Source organism: Thermobia domestica, chromosome 2 (assembly GCF_964235325.1).
Source record: "Thermobia domestica chromosome 2, izTheDome1.hap1.1, whole genome shotgun sequence".
NCBI lineage: Eukaryota > Metazoa > Arthropoda > Insecta > Zygentoma > Lepismatidae > Thermobia > Thermobia domestica.
In genome coordinates, this window is record NC_137455.1 from 357,713,393 (window position 1) to 357,733,678 (window position 20,286).

At 35.6% G+C, this 20,286-nt stretch overlaps 1 protein-coding gene across 1 annotated transcript in view; it reads left to right on the forward strand.

Annotated features, from left to right (window-relative positions):
- Window positions 1-20,286, forward strand: part of Cdc16 (cell division cycle protein 16) — a 36,362-nt gene that overhangs the window by 10,650 nt on the left and 5,426 nt on the right. The window contains exons 4-10 of the mRNA XM_081749343.1: window positions 1,817-1,976; window positions 5,444-5,675; window positions 7,581-7,660; window positions 10,773-10,862; window positions 13,088-13,244; window positions 14,186-14,338; window positions 15,532-15,691. Of these exons, the coding sequence (XP_081605469.1) occupies window positions 1,817-1,976; window positions 5,444-5,675; window positions 7,581-7,660; window positions 10,773-10,862; window positions 13,088-13,244; window positions 14,186-14,338; window positions 15,532-15,691 (1,032 nt within the window). The remainder of the gene's footprint in view (window positions 1-1,816; window positions 1,977-5,443; window positions 5,676-7,580; window positions 7,661-10,772; window positions 10,863-13,087; window positions 13,245-14,185; window positions 14,339-15,531; window positions 15,692-20,286) is intronic.

Consider the following 20,286-nt stretch of genomic DNA (forward strand, 5'->3'; position numbering starts at 1 on the left):
GAAAGTGTGAAAATGAGTACCTTCTTAGTTTTCAGTTTTGGAAAGAGATGAAAGTCAGAAGGTGCCAAGGGGAACCAATCCGTAGCGGCAATTATGAAATGCTGCCATTGCGATGACTGACTTGTTGCTATGGGGATTGTCTTGATGGAGAAGCACACCTACTGTCAGTTTCCCACGACGCTTCTGGTGGATATTATCACGCAGCTGTCGTAGAAGACCTGCATAGTACTCCTCAGTCACTCTTCATTCTTTTGGAAGATAACACACCATCACTGTCCCTTCCGAATCCCAGAAAACTGTAGCCATCACTTTTCCAGCTGAGGGCACTGACTCAGCCTTCTGCGGACAGGGGAATAATGAGTGTTTCCACTACTTGGAACTTGGTTTGGACTCCTGATGATAATGATAGATCCAGGTCTCATCTACTGTTATGAGTCGAGTGCGAAAGACATCTGGATTTGTCCGGAAGAGATGAAGATTGCCCTTTGAAATGTTACGTCTGGTGAGCTTTCAATCAGGTGTCAAAAGTTTTGGCACCCATCTCGCGGAAACCTTGCTCATTCCCAGATTCTGGATGATAATTCGATCAACGCTTGCAGGACCATTCACGATGATTACATGCACTTTGTCAATGTTCTCCTGAGTTAGTATTTCCACAGGCCTTCCTGATCGAGTATCATCTTCAATGAAGAATCTCCCCATCTTAAATTCGGCTGCCCATTTCTTCACTATGGCATTGAAGGGGCACTATCACCTAAGATAGGAACCATGTCGGCGTGGATCTCCTGCGCTTTAAACCTTTCTTGTGGAGATATTCATTAATAGCTCTCATTTTCAATTTCTCCATTTGATCACGCCGTGCTCACTGTTCTATCTTTCTGGACTGTAACAATAGAGTAAAAGTCGATATTAATACCAAATTTGGTATGGCATCATAAGAAAATTCAGTGCCCTCAATTTAAATACGGCCTAAAATTATTACATGTCTAGTTGTAGTATTTCTTGGTTAGGCTTAGAATTTATTTAACAACCCTCGTATATTATAAAATAACTGGAGCTTGAAATAATTGTACATTCTACTTAGGAAGTTTTGTTTGTTATTTGTTTACTGGAAGCCATAAACTCCTATAATTGATTTATTACCTCTAAAGTACCACATATCAGTATGTTATTATTAGCCAGTTATGTAACACAATTCATGCTTAAACCATTCTGAAGAAGAGCAATTAATAAATTCGCTTAAAATATACATGATCGTATGAATAATTTTTGATTTCCATAGGAATGTTTACTGGTCAGTATTGTGATAATAAGTGCAATTTACTAAGTTACCTCAATATCGCTTTACCAGTTTCATATTATCCACTATTTTTGTTGTTAAGCATAGATTTTTGTAATGATTGTCGTCTCGGTTTGCAGTAGATGTATTTAATGTAATAATAAAAATGTCTGTCACATTATTCTTAGGCTAATAATGAAACTGATCCTAAGTCTGTATATTTATCCAGTGAGACATTTCAAAAGCTTTTTAAAGTTATAATTTTGTGTATTCTAGGTTTTGGACAATTAGTTATCTGAGTGCAGTTTAGACAGTGATTATACTCTGTCTTCATATAAACGACACAATTTTTACATTTAGTTTTGACTATTAGGTATGTAATTTCTTCAAAATCAAGGCTGTGAGAGGTGCTGGGTTTTGACCATACAGCGAGACAGAACAAGAGTATTGTTAAAATATTTTACTCGATTAATATATAGGTATAGAAAGATCAGTTTTATTATTAGGTTTTATCAAGTTCTTTGGTGTTATTTCCAGATCAACAGCTCTTTAATGTTTCTCAAAGGTCGAGTATATGAAGCGATGGAAAACCGAGGTTTAGCAGCCGAATGTTACAAGGAGGCACTTCGTTATGATGTTCACTGTTACGAAGCATTCGAAGCTCTTGTACAACATCAGATGTTGTCGGCAGAAGAAGGTAATTTGTGCTTTCTTTATTTACAGGAAGTTAGGTATAAGGTATAGAGTTCCTCGTATTTATTGAAAGATTTCAAATTGTAATTAGTTGCGCGTAAGCTTGTTCGATTTATCTATGTTATTGGTAAATTTTGAGTTAATGCAAGTAGGTGATCACCAGTAATTTAAATATATATATATATATATATATATATATATATATATATATATATATATATATATATATATATATATATATATATATTAGTGTTGTCTTTGAAGAAGACTAAGTTAAATAACACTTAATTACCAATTAATACGGTAGATGTATGTCTGTTAACAGTAAATAAAAATTATCATACGAGGTGTGATTGAAAAGTTTTAAGACATGTAGCGCCACTGCTCAAGAGGAGTAGATATAATTGTCCGTTAGCGTGGAAGCGGTGGCTTGGTGTGACCTTGATAGCTGCAAGAATCATTGCGATATCTTTGTTCAGTACAGCATAGCAACCTGTTGAGTACAGGCGTGTGTTTGTGTCGTCGCGGATTATTAATTGAATAACCGGCGCATTGTGCGTTATCGATCCAGGAATTTCTGGCCAAATGCAAGATTCCTGTGCCTCCGCAATTCTCATATTCCTCTAATTTGGCCCCTTCCGACTTCTGTTTTCTAAATTAAAATTGTCGCTGAAATGAAAGGGATTTGGCTCAATTGAAGACATCCAGGTAAATACGGAAAGAGATCTTTATACCCTTACGAAAGATAATTTTCAGGAATGCTCACAGAAATGCAAATACCGTTGGAATAAGTGTGTTCAGATAGCAGGGGACTACTTTGAAGGAGATCCATCGCAATAGCCTGTACAGTAAGTAGTGCCATTTTTAAATTAGAAGCCCAGCCTTAAAACTTTCCAGTCACACCTCGTATGTTAAAACAGTGGTTCCTAACCGGTGCGTCGAGAAATTTTAGAACTTAAAATCCATGAAGCATTTCATAATTAGTTAAAATCAGGTTTTAAATAGATTGTACCAAACGACACCTCCATTGGGAGCAATAATTTCAGCACTACATACGCACTACTTTCTAGAAGCTTATAGGTTTGCACTACTACATATATTATTATTAAGAAGAAGAATCAAAAGTATGTCGCAGTGTTGTGGATGTTCAGTGAAGTCAATCAGAATAGGTTGGGAACCACTGCGTTAAAACACCGAAAAGACAATCTACGGACTGCTACGAGGTACTCCTCACCTCTTCCTCATCGCATGGAAAGATGTTTACTACTTCATAAAATACGCGATGTATGGAATTCTGCTTGTCCATCCTGTAGAATACAAGTGATCAGATAAATTTGAAGTTTGATGGTAAGATTTCCTTCTCTCCCTAATTTATGGTTAATGATAAGTGTGTAGTGAGTATTTCTATGTGAGATCACAATTAACAAAGTTTATTTTGTTTTCTTGATAATTTATCCGGTTCGTTATTTAGATTTGGAATAAACTGCTGAAGCTTTATAATTTATATTTTAAAGAATTCGTTATTTCTCTTTCTTGTTTTACTATTGAATAAACAGGTTATGTATTTGGTCTAGGAATTAATTCGTGCGGGTGGACAAGAGATGGCGCAACGAACGGAGCGTCCCACACTTCCGTGTATCCACACATGTGTTGCAAACCCCTGTCATCGCGTATCGTTCGTAGTATCGGGCAGTGGATTAAAGCGTCAACAACACCAGTTTGTAATTAAGTGAACATGGCGCAATTTGTGCCTGATAAAGTGTTTTTGCGGGGTGTCCTGCTGCATTACTTTAACATGCAGAAAAGTGCGACTGAAAGTCATCGTATTTTGGTGGAAGTGTATGGTGACCATGCTCTAGCTGAGCGAACGTGTCAGAAGTGGTTTGCACGGTTTAGAAGTGGTGATTTCGGCTTGGCAGACCAAGAGCGAGCTGGACAGCCAAAAAAATTTCAAGACGAAGAATTGACAGCATTGCTCGAGCAGGATTCGTGTCAAACGCAGGAACAACTTGCAGCAGCATTAGGCGTTGATCAAACAACAGTCTCCAAACGCTTGAAAGCCATGGGAATGATTCAAAAGATGTCACATTGGGTTCCACATGAATTGAAAGAGACGTTGAAAGACGAAAAACCATTTGCGAATTGCTGCTTCAACGACAGAGCAGAAAGGGGTTTCTGCATCGAATTATTACGGGTGATGAGAAGTGGATCCATTACGAGAACCCTAAACGAAAAAAGGCCTGGGTGAAACCAGGTGAACCAGGTCCATCACAACCAAAACGAGATATTCACTGTGCAAAGGTTATGCTGTGCATATGGTGGGATATGAAAGGTGTGGTGTACTATGAGCTGCTGCAACCGGGTGAAACTATGAATGGAGAACGTTATCGACGACAATTAATGCGTTTGAAGCAAGCTCTGGCCAGAACACGACCAGAATGGGAGAACAGACATGATAAACTTATTGTTCAACATGATAACGCTCGCCCACATGTTGCAAAACCGGTCAAAACCTATTTAGAAAATGTCGGATGGGAAGTTTTACCCCACCCGCCGTATTCACCAGACGTTGCTCCTTCGGACTACTACTTGTTCGATTGCATGAACAACGATTTGATTGGACAGCGGTTTACTTCTTCAGAAGATATCGAAACATGGGTCTCTGACTGGATCGCTTCCAAGGATGAGGACTTCTTTCGCCACGGAATCCGTACATTGCCTGACAGATGGGCGAAAGTGGTGGCTAGCGATGGACAATATTTTTCTTAAGGTATTTATGTATTTTGTGTTTGTACTACAGCTTCAATGTGTGCGTACCAACCGCACGAATTAATTCCTAGACCAAATATCTCAGCTCAAATCATCAAATTAACCATTTAGATACATAAATTGTTACGAATATATATATATATATATATATATATATATATATATATATATATATATATATATATATATTAACATCTTTTCTTTTATTGTGCTTGTCCAACATTATAAAGCACTTTTCGCCATCAATCGACGTGAGCTTGTAGATTATCGTTGTAACTTTCAATTTATGAACTAACAGCATCATTCGGTCTTTAACTGTCTTGAACTGCAAATCATTCACCAAACTGTTGTTGTAATATACATCGACAGAATTTTTTAAGACATGAAATATTTACGTGTGCTCAAGAATTACTTCTGTTGCAACAATAATCGCTGATGAAGAGGTAAGGAGTGCCTCGAAACTATTTAGGACTGTTTGTTTACTGTTAACATATAACAATTTTTGTGTGCGTTCTACGATTAGTGTCTAGCAATCGATAGGATCAGGATTGGTTGCCGATATCGTACCAGAAAAGTGGTTATCCGGCGAAAATTTCCAGAACACATAAACATATATTATTGGTTGTTAATTAGAAAAAAACTAATTCACAGCGCTTGTATAACCATTTGAAGATATTTATATTAATTTGTTTTGTTTTTCAGAGAAAGTTCTGTTGGAAAGTCTTTCATTTTCTCAACAGTGTGGTGATACAGATGAACATTTTGTTAGATGGTTGTACGAAAGTAAAATGAAGAAGTATCATAAACCTACAGAAATAGGTGTACCATCTCCCTATTTATCACGAATGTCTAGTAACTTGGATCTTGCAGTCAATCAAGCTGAAAGGCATTACTATAATTGTAATTATCAAGAATGTTTTCGAATTACGGAAGAGTAAGTTCTATTTATTTATTTATTTATTTTTAACAAGGAACTAAATCGTAGCCAAGATGGATTATCTCTTATTATAAAATATTAAAAATTAACTGCAATTATTAAGAGTTTGTTTTAATTATGTACAGTATACTCGTAATTTAACGTAACATTACAGTTGCTTAATGAAATGAATGAGTTAATAAATGCTGACAACTACACTTCATGCTATCATAATGTTGGGAGCGGTGATGATATTTAATAAGAAAGAAGCAAAAAAGGCTTAATACATACCGCAAAAACAGCAGTTTTCTTTTACATGTAAGAAGCACTTTCGAGAGAATCTTCTTCCATCATCAGCTTACTTAAAATTCAAAGAGAATTAAAAACATGAAGGAGAATGTAGAAAGGCAAAAAATAAATAAATAAAGAGATTAAGAAATGTAGATTTTTTTTTTTTTTTTTTTTTTTTTTTTTTGTGACTATTAGCCTTTTTGCTTGTTTCTTATTATACTTCATGCTGTTGCACGTACATAAGTTTAACAGGGAGTTACGCTTACACCAACACAAACCATTTGCATGCGCCCTATTCTTGTAAATACCTTTTTTTCTTCTTTCTTTGGGCCACATGTGAATGTAATGTTGTTTGTTCTCAGTACACATATTTCAAATAATATATTAATAATAATATTTTTTATTATTAAACTGGAAATTACAGACTTATCTGTTTAATTACAATTTCCGTAGAGTAAAAATAAGAATATACACATGGTGAAAATAAACATAACATAAAATTGAATACAATTAACACATATTATTATTATTATTATTATTATTATTATTATTATTATTATTATTATTATTATTATTAGAATGGGACTTTGGAGTACAAACTTATTTCTTTCGAGAACCCTTGGTCGAGTTCAAACTTTTTTAAAATACTAGAAGCGGGATTAATCGAACTCGAATGGTTGTAACAGTTAATCACTGAAGTTTGAAAGTAATATAGTAACAAAATAATAATATACTTGAATAAAAATTAGCTTTTTAGGACCATCACGAACACACTATAGAGGTAAATAATACAAAACAGGTATAAAGGCATAAAACTAGCAACGAAAAATCACTCGAGATACTTTCACTCCAGCTTTCAACAACGAACTGAACGACAATGCACATCGGTGCGCAGGGAAAACATACACAAAAACCACACAGGGAATATGTACAGACGTTCGGATTCCAAAACAGTGTTCGTATTCCAGAACAAAATTTGGTTAAATTTTTCTTTCGTATTGCAGGTTGTTTGAGTTCTGCTCGTTCGGATTCCAGAGGCAATACTGTACTATTATTTATTTGTTTGTTTGTTCATTCTTTATATATTCAAGTAATAGGCCACTTGTCCTCACAGCGCTGGATTAACGAAATATTTCGAACCTTCATCTGGTATGGCTCTAAAACACGAAAATACTAGCGATCAGGTTATGCGTCAGATCTTTTCTAATCATAGGTTTTAGGATCTGACCTGTAAACTCATTTAATTCTTTAAAAAAATATTTATGTTTAAATCATTTTGGTTTCTTTGATCAAAGGTATGAATACTAAAGCATTATGTCCTTTATATGTATACATATATATTTATGTTTATTTCAGATATGTTAACACGCTCAGGAATTTTGACACAATCATTTAACGTACCTTAAAGTCTGATTGCTGTTTTTTTTTAGTTTTAAGCTTCCGGCTTAGTTTAATAGACATTATTTTATTCTATTGCTCGAGATGTTCGAGCAATTCGAGTGTTAACGTTCTCTTTTCCGTATGTTCGTTTGATAAAAATTTGTAATAATTCCGTCTTAAGAGAACCGGATTTTGATTTTGAGTGTTTGTAAATTAAAATAAGATTACAATTTCAATTCTCTTTATTTGCAGGGTGCTTAAAAAGGACCCATACCATAGTAGCTGTCTTCCTGTTCATATTGGTTGTCTCGTTGAGTTGAAGAAATCAAACAGTAAGTGTGTCAGTTAAAGATTTATTTATTGTTCAATTGTTATAAATTAAGTCATATTCCTTATATTATATCATCACCAAATAATGAAACCTCTATATGAGTTTAGTTCAGAGGAAAACCTTACTAAGGATACCCGCCACCCAGAGGTTCTGCACTGTTGTGATGATATTTTTAATCATGGTTGGAAGAGAAGTCGGAGGCTACTCATCAGACTGGTATATATATATATATATATATGCTGCCAGTTGTCCAAATCTTAATTGTTTTAAGCTTTTCCTGTGCGTTAGTCTGTAACAAGTAAGAAATGCCAACATAACACGTTTGAAACAGTTTGTAAGAAAATGAATTGAAATAAAATCCTTGAGTTTTACGTCCCACGGGTATGCCGGCTAGACTAAAGGAGATGGTGTGATGAGAACTGAATGAAATATAGGAATGAAGAAAGTGGGAGGAAACGGGAGAACCCCAAGAAAACCCACGCAACGGTGATTGTCCACCACAAAGCTCACTTGGCGCGAGCTGGGATTGAACCAAAGATCTCATGCACCAGAAGTGAACGCTCTACCACTAAGCCATCGTGGTCCTCAAATAATTGCCACGACGGAATTCAAACTCGGGTCTCTGCGATAGGAGTCTCCTGCTTTACCACTACGCTACAAAATCATCATAAGCCATTTATATATAACTAGTAATGCTGTGCATTGTAGAAGCAGGAACTCCGTAACTAATTTCAACTTCAAACTATACGGATATGTCTATAATCATAAACAAAACACATTATAGAAAGAACTATAAATGAAAAAGCTTAGTACTCACTGCAGACCAAATGTTCATCTAAGTAGTGCTTTCGGAAATTACTATTTCCATTCTCAGCTTAGCAATTCGAAAAAGAAAATTTAAAAATGGGTAAGAAACATGGATGGGTAAAAAGCCAGGTCTAAAGGAGTAAAATGTAGTAAAGACGATTGCGAATTCTTATAAATATTTACACAATATTCCACCAAAATCGAATGATTTTATTATACGAAAACTATGTGAAAATTTTTAAAATCAAAGTTTGTATAGTTATGTGGGTTAAAGTGATTCCTCACTCTTAACCAACTTCAACTTCAAGCATTTTGGATTGTATGAGAATCTCAACAAACGTACGTGCCATATTGGTTAAAAAAGAAATGAGTTTTACTTCGATAATCGCGGAACATATTTTTTTACACCTGGAGAGGGGAGAAAAATTCACTTTCCTGTTCTCGATTGATTTTAAATCCAAGTAGGTGGATGATTATCAAGTGTCATAAAACATGCACCACACTGCTCAATTTTTTTATTTATTTTTTTAACGAAAGTTATCTGTGAACATTTTTTTAAAATTGAGGGCCAGGGGGGCCAATTCGCCCTACAGAGAGCTAAATTCGTCATTCACTCCTAATAAATAGATAAGACTCATCTCCAGATTTCTATTTAGTGTGTTAGTAATTTCTCGTAGCCTTATCACACACTTTAAAGGTGCGCGTGAGAATAACTTTAAATGTGGTTGTGTGACTAGATAAAACTTTCTCATGTGCAGTTAAGTAGCCCCTACTAAACAATAATGTGGGTGCGCCTATGGCTTAATACAACGGAATCGTGTTAGAATGTGCGTATACCGTATTTGCGCGGATATAGGCCACACCTTTCCCTTAAATTTTGACTTGAAAAGTCATAGTGCGGCCTATAATCGATATTTTTTCCCCTCAGATAATAAATCGTCAATTTCAGAGTGGCATGTACATGTATCTTGTTGGTTGAAATTAATACCATTACAAGTTACTGCAATTAGTTTTGTAAACCATCGAAGACTTAAAAAGAAAATAGAAGAAAAACTTGTTTGCAATAATTGCCACCTTCATTGGGTACCGATAACATCTTACACTGATACAAAAATTACTTGTACACTTAATACTTTTATTAACAGAAATACGTATCTTTGTTTATGCGTATAATATATACAGTATATTTATACGCAGTAGCTGTTCTTGAAAAGAAGAAAACTCTACCAAAACTGCGTCAAGTTGTTTGTACCCACCCAAATCAAGCACAGTCACTTCCCACCATCTCAGCGTCGCCAGCGTCTGGTTCTTCACCCTCGCTAGACGATCCAGAATGCTGCTCAGTCACTATCCCAATGGTCATCTTCAGTCCCATCAAGATTATTGGAAATTCCAGTTTTTTAAAAAACTTTTCATGACAAGTTCTTCTAATATTGACCGCGAAGCAGCCAAAACCTAATGGTATACTTCTGACACAGATCCACGTTGCAAACTGCTTCCTGGTGTGGAAGTTGCTTTGTTCATGATGTAACTTCTATAGAATTGTCTTACGCTAGCGTTGAATGGATTACTGATACACACATGCAAAACTGCAAACACAAACTTTGTCGTAAATTTTAGTAGTGCGGCCTATATTCGAGATTTACTTTTTCTATAATCTCGAGTCAAAAGTTTAAGTTCGGCCTATATTCGTACAAATACGGTAATATCTCCTACGTTTATCCTTATATCCACTTTTTAACTCTGTGCCTGTGCGTAAGAACAAGGGTAGTGATTGCAACCGAAATATAAAGTTAGATTAATAACACGAATGTTTGATAAAGTTATTTTTTCAAGTTTGCATTGTTAACATGTTAGAAAGATTGACTTCATTCTGAGAGATCTTTTGGTTATGTCCAGGGTAATTGAGAGGTGGTGTTAAATTTCAATGAATTTCTTTTATGTTTAAAAGAGTGTTCACTGGACACGATCTAACTAGGTTCCGAAGCTTTTTGAGTTCACCAAAAATGAAAAATCTATTCAGACTCTACTTTCTGATTTTTAGCATGTATGGAGCTTTTAGTTAACGTGAATTTTCAACCATTATGTATTTGAAGAAGAAGGTCAATTGCACTTCAGTCAGAATCAAAGAAGTAAATACATTATAATATCATAGAAGACTTCGTCTTCAGTTATCCTTTTTGTGTGGAAGAAGGTTAATCAAGGGATATCCTACATAAATCTTGATTTTTTTAAAGTCATATAAATTCACAAACAGAATTCAGTAGTATATGTATAAATTTGATCTTCTTTCTATTTACTTTCAGAGTTGTTCTATTTGGCCCATAAATTGGTTGATCTGTATCCCGAAATGGCTATCTCGTGGTTTGCAGTTGGATGTTACTACTATGTGATAGGTAAGTAACAATATGTCAGCTGTTTCTTACTATGATGGAGTAGTGGATGGGGAGCTAAAGAACTCACACACTTACTTCGCCATGTAACCTTTGTAATACAGGGTGTAACAGAAAAGACTTTACAACTTTGAAAACTCATATTGATTTTATTCATTTATCTTACAGACATGGTTTTGGTATCATTTTGTAACAAAATACATTAAGTTTTGACTCACGTACTACACTAGTTCAGAAACAAGCCACCGCAAGCGCTAGCGGCAGTTGCAGCGAAGAAGGCAGCATTTACTGGTCCCGAGCGTGCTAGCTGTGTGTTTTGGTTGGAAGGATCGAAGTCTGCGGCAATTGGACAACGTAACTTTCGTACAAAGTGTGGTTAAAGATCCTCCCAGTGCACCTATTATTTATCAGTAGCATAGGTGTTTTATTGAAACTGGATGTTCGGTAAGACACAACAAATCTTCTGGTTGTCCCCGTACGTCTGAACGGTCGCAGTCCGCATCACCAATGGAAGCCAATTATAATATTTTCTTCTTTTTCTGTTTCTTTTCACAATAAATGTATTCTGGAGTTTAGTAATATAAGTTCTTAATACACTTAATAAAGAAAGTGAAAAACGCTTTCTTGCTTTTTGAGAAAGTGAATTCCGAAAAAAAAAAAATCTATTAATATGAGCAAATTAACGACGAGAGAGAAAGAAACGAGAAAGAACATTTTTCTGCTCATCATAATGAAGTTCGTTCGTTCGCGCTCTCTCTCTCTCTCTCTCTAAGAAAAGGGAAAAGTAAAAGATGAGAGATGGAGAGAAGAGCGATTTCACAAAGAGAAATGGCTTTTAAAGAGAATATATTTATCAGGTTGTCTAAAAAGTATTGAGCCTTTGAAGATCAAAATTGAGAATACATTTACTGTGAATTGGAAATAACATTATGAAACCACATATTCACCATTTAGTAGATGATCTGCAATTTTTCGGGCAACACCATAATCGTGTCGCTGTCGAACTTCTGTGATTTCTGGGCAAAATATTGTGACACTTTGTTTTTTACAGACCTCTTTTGAAACTAAGAGAGTTCAGCAGAGACTAAAACAAATTATGATCTGTCAGTACCAGGTCTAGGCTTTACGGTGGGTACATTAAAACCTTCTAGCCAAATTTCTTAATTTCTGACGAGTCGTTAAAAATATATGGCATTGGCGTTGTCAGTGTGGTATACCACGTCCTCAATGCATGGATACTGGATTGTCCAGACACAGCAGTTAGGCTGTGGTACAACCCATGTGGTCTGAGTGGAGAGCACCATGTAAAATCTGATTAAACAAGTGGATTCAGTGAAATTTTCTAGCGTTATTTAATACTTCACATGACCCCCTTCCACTTGAAAATTTTAGTCTTAATTCAATGTGGTGACCATGAACCAGTAGTACCCTCAAGCATAGGGTCCCTCTCCCGATGTATAATAGTGAATTTGAAATGACCGTCAAGTCCTCCGTTTCGGAGAAAGAAGAGTATCCGAGGAAGTTTAAATCACCCTATATATTAACAACAGTGCTGCTTTCATGTTAGCAAATTGGGGGACTTGAAATCTGATTGAGAGCGCTTAAATACTTCCCACAAGGGTCTGGTGATGCTTGAACATATCCAAGCTTATAGTCGTGAAGAGTACTTTTTTTATGGTAAATGGGTTTCCCTACATCTGTACATAAAAGCTTTTGAAAAATAGTAAAATAAATAAAGAGAGAATTCCGGTTAAAACATTGGCTTAGAGTTTAACGTAGAGTCTAAGCCACGTCTGTACTTTCAGCGAGAATCGAAGCTGGGATCTCAGATGAAAGGCTACATCACTAGCAACCTATCATGAGAGAGTTCCAAAAAATACGGTATTTATTTCCGTCACAGTTATATATTAAGTAGTGTGTAGTGCAGTCTTATTTACCTGTTGTTCAACAATTTTTAGCGTATAGCATTTATGTAAAAATTCCCGGTTGGGATTGAACTTGCTCTTTATTTGAAATATCTGCTCCAGACAGCAAGGATCTGCGATAAACTTGAAAGGAATTACGCTATTTAAACAAAATAGGAAAACTTTTTATGGAAGTTATCGTGGATCAAACACATACAAATATATTTTTCTTCAGTGTCAAGTGGTAGAAGTTTCCTTTGAAATCCACTATATTTAAGTATGATGTTGTATAGACAGATTGTAAAGATTACTTTTCTCTTAAAGGAAAAAGTGACCCAGCTCGACGGTACTTAGGAAAAGCTACGTCATTGGATAAGCTCTTTGGTCCAGCGTGGTTGGCTTATGGACATTCGTTTGCGGCTGAAAATGAACATGACCAGGCTATGGCTGCATACTTCAAGGCATCACAGTTAATGAAAGGGTAAGTGTTCTTGAATTCTGTTAATTCGTGAGTTTTAGGCATTGTGTAAGTAGAATAAAATCATGAATACCGCAATCATTTTTTAAAAATGTTAGTTAAGCGTGGGTTTACTCGTGATTTCCTCCCTCATTTCACTCCATCTATTCTTGGATCATCATTCATTTGCCTTAATCACCCATTTTCCTTATCCTAAAGGGCGTACTTGTGGGACGTTAACCTGGAAGATTTTTCATTTCAAACAAAACAAACAAAAAGAATAATCAAAGTGGTTACAGCTGTGCAAAGTTAAGCGTAAACCTACTTTAGAACCTTTTCATTTTTATGAAGTCTGATTTTATTAAAAAAAAAAAAAAAAAAAAAAAAAAAAAAAAAAAAAAGTGGATGAACGAAGTTAAATAACGGAGAACTCACCTAATATAGTTAAATAACAGATCGACTCGTCGAAGATAAATGAGGTAGACTGTAAGTAAAAAGTTAAAGATCTGAGAAAACCTATGAGTAGACCAAAAGGGAAAAGAATGCAATCCGGGAGATGAATAACAAGTCGTCTTGAAAGATAAAATCCAATAACGATTTTCGTATCTGCTACCATAAGCTTTCGGGTTTCTTAAGCAGTAGAGATATTTTATTTTTATTTATTTATTTATTTATTTTCGAATAAGGTACTACGAATGACGTCCGTGGCATGAATTCTCGAAGGGTATAAGCTGACAAGCAGGTTATTTAAAATTGAGTAGTGTGTAGTCAGGACATCGTGAAGCTATATTGTTTATTTATTTATGATACCGTAGGCATGTACTTGTTTCTTATAACTTCTTAATTGCCTCGGAATGTTAAGGCAGCAAGGCAGAAAGAAGGTATCTAACTGGCTTACGCTTACTGAAATCACGCTGTCTTTACTAAAGAATGTAATTTTCAAATTTTAATGTTTTATTTTTCAGGTGTCACCTTCCTCTTCTGTATATTGGCTTGGAGTGTGGACTTACTAATAATGCTAAGTTAGCTGAAAAATTCTTCCAACAGGCTCAGTCCATTGCACCGGAGGATCCTTTCGTTATCCACGAGATGGGTGTTATTGCATTTCAGAATCAAGAGTAAGTCTTCCTGATCTTAAATAGATTTGTCCATAGAACGAATGTGAAAGTGTGTTTTTGTGTGCTGCGTTCGGTTTCTCTTCCGAACGATATTTCGGTTACCTTGCTGTAACCATCCATTTGTTTTGCTCAGGCGTTTGTTGAATACAAAATGTTCACCTGACCAAGATTAGCATGGTTACATCAAGGTAACCGAAACATCGAAGGAAAAATTAACCAAGTGCAGCTAAATAAGAAATTTATATCACAATATTCCGGGCGGTGATTATATTCAATGAGAAAAAAGAAAAAGGCTACTACTCACCGGAAAAAATATGTAGCAGAATTTTCTTCTACATGCAACAGGTAGCGCTTTCGGAAGATGCTACTTCCTTCTTCAGCCTGCGGTAGACTCCAAAAAGGATAAAAACATGAAGGAAGGTTAAAAAATGGTTAAAAGGTTAAGATATGTAAAAAAAAAAAAAAAACCTGTCAAACATTAAAACACATGGGAATAGAAACTCACTGACATTGCACTGCTGTTCACTGTTTTCTGTTCTTGCTTTCCAAATGGTTCAAGTATGTAGTGAAAAGATTGCTCCAAATAATATTTATTTCTCCTCTATCCAGGTTAAGTGAGGGCCTTTCTTTGTGAATATAATATGATTCTTTAATTTTTCGTTCCGTTGCTGTTAATTGCTTTTTCAATTACACATGATTCCACAATATGATGGTTATAATCTCTAAGATGCGTTACTAGACCGGATAACTTGCGGATTCCGAGATTTCAAGGTACGAACGTGCTCAATTATTCTAGTACAAATGTTCCAGAAGAAAATTCTGCTACATATTTTTTTGCGGTGAGTAGTAGCCTTTTTGCTTTTTCTCAAGAAATTTATAGTTTTCGAATATACTAGTAGTTAATTCTGAAATCAGCTAAAAGCTTCTGGATCTTATATGCAATAAATTTTGGGTATTCCTAGTAATGGTGAAATATTCAGCTTTATCCTACAGTCGTGTACAGGCATGCTCAAAGAACTATTTTTATTTTTTTTAATGTAATTTATGAATAAATTGGCCAATTAGAGTGAGTGTAACCATTAGTTTTAAAGTTGATCTAACTGACTTTTTTTTTTTTTTTTTTTTTTAACCGTATTTATATTTGCAGATGTAAGGCATCTCTGTTGAAATACAATATTTGTTGAATCTTCCAGGTATCACGCGGCAGAACAATACTTCAAAGATGCCTTGTCGAAAGTTCAGTCAGCGAATGGAATGGGCACGGTTGAGAAATGGGAGCCTTTGCTAAATAATTTAGGTCATACATGTAGGAAGCTAAATAAGTACGAAGAAGCATTAGAATATCATAAACAGGTAAATATGCTTATTAGCATTTAACAAGACCATTATTTAAAATAATGAATAGAGGTAATGATAAATTAATAAGAAGAAATTTAAGTGAAAGGGTGATGCGATAAGCAATTTTCAGTTGAGATTTACTTACAATCATTGTTTGTAAACCTACAGGGTGTCTACTGGTCATGAAAGTCATGAAAGTCATGAAAAAGTCATATATTTTGCTTAGTGGTCATGAAAGCCATGAAAAAGTCCTTTATTTACCCAACTGGTCATGAAAATCTGAAATCTCAGAGTATATTTTTATACTTCATACTTTTATACCTCATACTGCATGTACTGAAACAGTTGTATCAGGTCAGTAATTGTGAGAATTTCCCCCACCAGTTAGTGCTGGCTAACTGGTACTTTACTGTCTTCCTAGCTGCTTCCCATTTCATCTTCTAGTCTCTGTAATATAGGAACAACTTTTTACTGTCCAACTTTCTGATCTGCTATTTCTTTACTTCTAAGAAATGTAAATTGTGTATTTTTGGGCCTTTAGACGTATGCAAATAATATTATTCGTTTGAGTTTGCAGATTTTAAATTTGATGATCTATTTTTTTAAAACTAATTTCTTTTATAATTTGTTTTGTCTTTTTAAACGGCAATTAAAAATTTGTTTACTGCCTTTTAAATTGCTCTTGCATTTTAAAATTAGTTGTCAGCTAATCGACATTATGTACATTAGACAAATAAGAACATAACGTGATCTTCATCTTAACCGATGCACCACTGATGGTAGGGGTTTATTATTACTAATGGTAAATTTTTATCGCCATGGTCATGAAAATTTGAACAAAAAGGTCATGAAAAGTCATGAAAAAGTCATGAATTTACTTTCTGGTATTGCAGTAGACACCCTGACCTACGTAGAATTAATGTTGAATACCAAGTGTAATTTTAGGCTTTTTAATGCTCCTTTATTTCCTATTTTTCCTATATATTTGCGTCTCTTCCTTTATTTCCTATACTTAAACGAAACCTCCTATATTTTTGTGGCATCGCTACTTCCACTTGTGAAAATAACAAGGAAATAAGGTGTAGATGGTTGGAGGGCCTTTTATCTCCACAGTAGGGTGGTTGAATGGAGACTCTTCTGTGTTTCGTCATTTGCTTATGGTCTAAAGATAATTACACCAAACAATATACAGTTAGCGCAAAAAGTATTCATATAGCTACAAAATGGAACAAAAAATAAATAGTTTCTTCATATTCATTAAAAAGTTCTGAGGAGTAGTGATTTTAAAGACTTATAAATAATTCATTTAAGTGTATCAATGCTTTTTGCACTAATTGTAGGCAAATAATTGTAGAATATATTACACATAGTCAAATCTTACCTTATAAACGCCAGCTGCAGAATGTGTACATTTTAGATTTAATTTGCATTTCATTTAGATCTTGGAGACGTATACTTACAATCACTGATTTTCTGATACAGACCTTTTTACACTTTCGTTATGGTCATTGCTTAGTACTGGTAAGCTACATACGAAAACACTAAGAAACTCGTATAAAATTTTGCGACGAGATAATTACCCATTTAGTTATATTTAGAGTAGAATGTATGTTCATATAACAATTGGTGTAATTTTCTTTCTTTTTTTTTTTAATATATATATATATATATTTCTACCTATTGGATAATTGAAGTGTTGCTTTTTATAGCTTCACGAAATCTCGTACATTTTTTCGTCGTGATTTCCTATATTTTTTTTTCATTAGCATTGGAAAGCCTATAATTTCAAAAAAGAAGAAAAAATATAAAAAATAAATATCTTTTCGAAACAGCTATAATGTTGTTAGTAAAAATTTAGTTCATGAAAGAGAGACTTTATTTGTAAGTAAAGTCTTACAAGGGAAAGAAGATTCTTTCAAAGTTATTAAAGTTGATATAAAACGTTGGGATATAAATCTTTATACAAAATTTTATTTCTGGACACTGTTTTTAAAGCTAATTGAAATACAGCTTCTACAATGTCAAGGTTCCCACCGACCTGGAAGTTGTAGAGAACCTGGAAAAGTCAGGGAATTCAGCTTACTTGTAAAAAGTCATGGAATTTTAAGTACGGATTTTTACTTCTCAAACCCATTTCTCATTTTGCCTTGCGTGGCTGTTTGTAGGGGATATCTTACAAAATCCTCTCTGGTGAGGTTGAGACTTTGAATCGACTCCAGAAAATCGCTTGTCGCTATCTATTATAAGTCTTGTTCTACGGCTGTCAACGTTGAATCTAGAAACGGTTGATTTCTACCGCTTCCGGTTCCATTAGCGAGTTAGCGGAGACAATGAAACGCAATTTTGAGATGCTGAATCAATTGCAAAAAATTGCTTCTCGATATCTTAACGTTTCTGCTCTGATACCTGTCGACAGACAAACGAACGGATGCACATAGCCGTTCTATAAGACTTCGACACTTATACACAACATAGTTTGGAAGTCTTGATAAAATTATGTTGCGCTTGGTTAGATGTCGTACGTAGAGCTAGGTGAATCGTAGTCAGTGCATCGGCTCCCAGCGCCGTTGATTCTGACTTTCTAGACCAGACACTTTAATTTAAGTAGCTCTAAATGTCTTGCGATGCTGGATTAGTACGAAGATTCTGCGTCCCCCGTGGTAACTGAATTCGGTACCATACGCTGACCACTTGGCTGTATAGAAAAATAATTTTTAATCTTAATGTGGTAAATTTTAATTCGGTTTTATCGCAGTGTTTTGTGATAATAATGTCATCAACAATTCAGATTTTACTGCCAGCGGATAAATTTATACTGCCGTTTCGTTCAGACGCAATAAGGATCATGAGCATAATTACTTGTCGAGCGTATGGAATACATTGCAGTACTTCAAATTACCCACCTAGTAATGTTCCTCGTTAATTTTCCCTCCAATATTTCTAATGTTACACTCGAACACATCTTTAGGGTATACAATGGCTTACGTCCGTTTTTACAACAAAATCTTAACATTGTTTTACTGGATTTCAACAGCGGTCATTTATGAATATTGCGTAAATTTTACTAATACGAATTATAGTCGCCTGTTCAGTGATTATGGCGACTTTCTGATTAAGATACTTTAAAACACCAATAAGAAAAGTCATTAGTAATTCAAATTGATGCACTAACATTAGAGCCCATATATACGAGGGGGGGTCCGAAAATAAGTTTCCCCTCTCGTTTTCTCCAGGAAAGCTAATAACAATGAGGGAAACAAGACAACGGTTGCACGCACAACACACCTAGACACAAGTGGGTATCGTTTGCCCGCGATCCTGTAGATGGCACCGTCGCAAAGCGGAGACGAGGCTCTCAGTCGGAGCCTGGTAGCTATGGAGAGAAGGCGCGTTTTGACGTCGGGACCTAAGAAGAAAGCGCGAGCGGTTGTCCGCTATGAATGAGCATGTGGCATATCGGGAGCAGAAATCCATAACCGCCTCGTGGAAGTCTATGGGTCTGATGTGAAGTCGAAACAAATGGTGCGGAGACGATGTCGCCAATTCAGTGAGGGGCGGCAGCAAGTGCTGGTACACCAAGACCTGGAAGGGGGTGCACGGCCACTACAGACTAAAGTGTCAGAATGGTGGATGACATGATTAAAGTGAACTCCTAGCGGCAGGCGCTTTGGAAGCAATCCTGAAGTCTCAGAAGCTGTTCGGCCGGTATGACAAATGTCTCAATTTAGTAAGTAGAACGTATGTGGAAAAATAAAGGTACATCTGATCTTTAATGTCACATGCTATTTTTGGTCTTGCATCCCCACTCCTGTCCACAATCGCCTGGGGAAACTTATTTTTCGAACTCCTCCTCGTATAAATATATAATTGTGTACAATAATAAGAGCAATATTGTAAATAAAATTGTGTTGTGAAAAAGGATTTAAGCCATTATGTGCCTCTGAGGATGAGTGTCCGAATGCTACATTCAAAATAGTGGAGGAAAGATTGACGAGAAACACTACTAGCTGAGCAATGTGAGATACTATGATCATATCTACTTACTGTTAATTAGTGCATTTTTTGTTCACGTTGAGTAAGATATGATGGTAACCAGTAATACACAGTCCATAAAGTCCCAGTACCATTACAGTTTATCAGAGCCCCGATAATATATTTCCAGGAGCAATGCGTTTTTTTCTTCTTCCTTCTTCAAAATGTTCTACACCTTTACAAATGTTGTTTACATTTAATTTTCTTCGACATATGTCCCTTTCGTTACCCTCAGGATATCCAGATATTCCAGTTCTAGCCATGCACTACCCAGCATAGCAACATCCACAGTTTTATAACTTCACCTATCCGTCTGTGAAGTGTTACAAGACCTGATGCCCTTCGTATACCCTTCAAAAAAACGAAGACGGTGGTATCAGGTGAGCACGGAGACCAGGAGACTGATCCGTCACGGCTTATTCATCTCCCTGAGAAATGCCTACTCAGAGGTTCGCGAACACATAGCACCAATGTGAAGGAGCTCCATTGTGGTGGAACATCATTGCTGGTTACAACCAGTGGGATCATTCAAACCAGTTAACCACAAGTCCTATGATTAGTATGTTAAGTTTACAAAA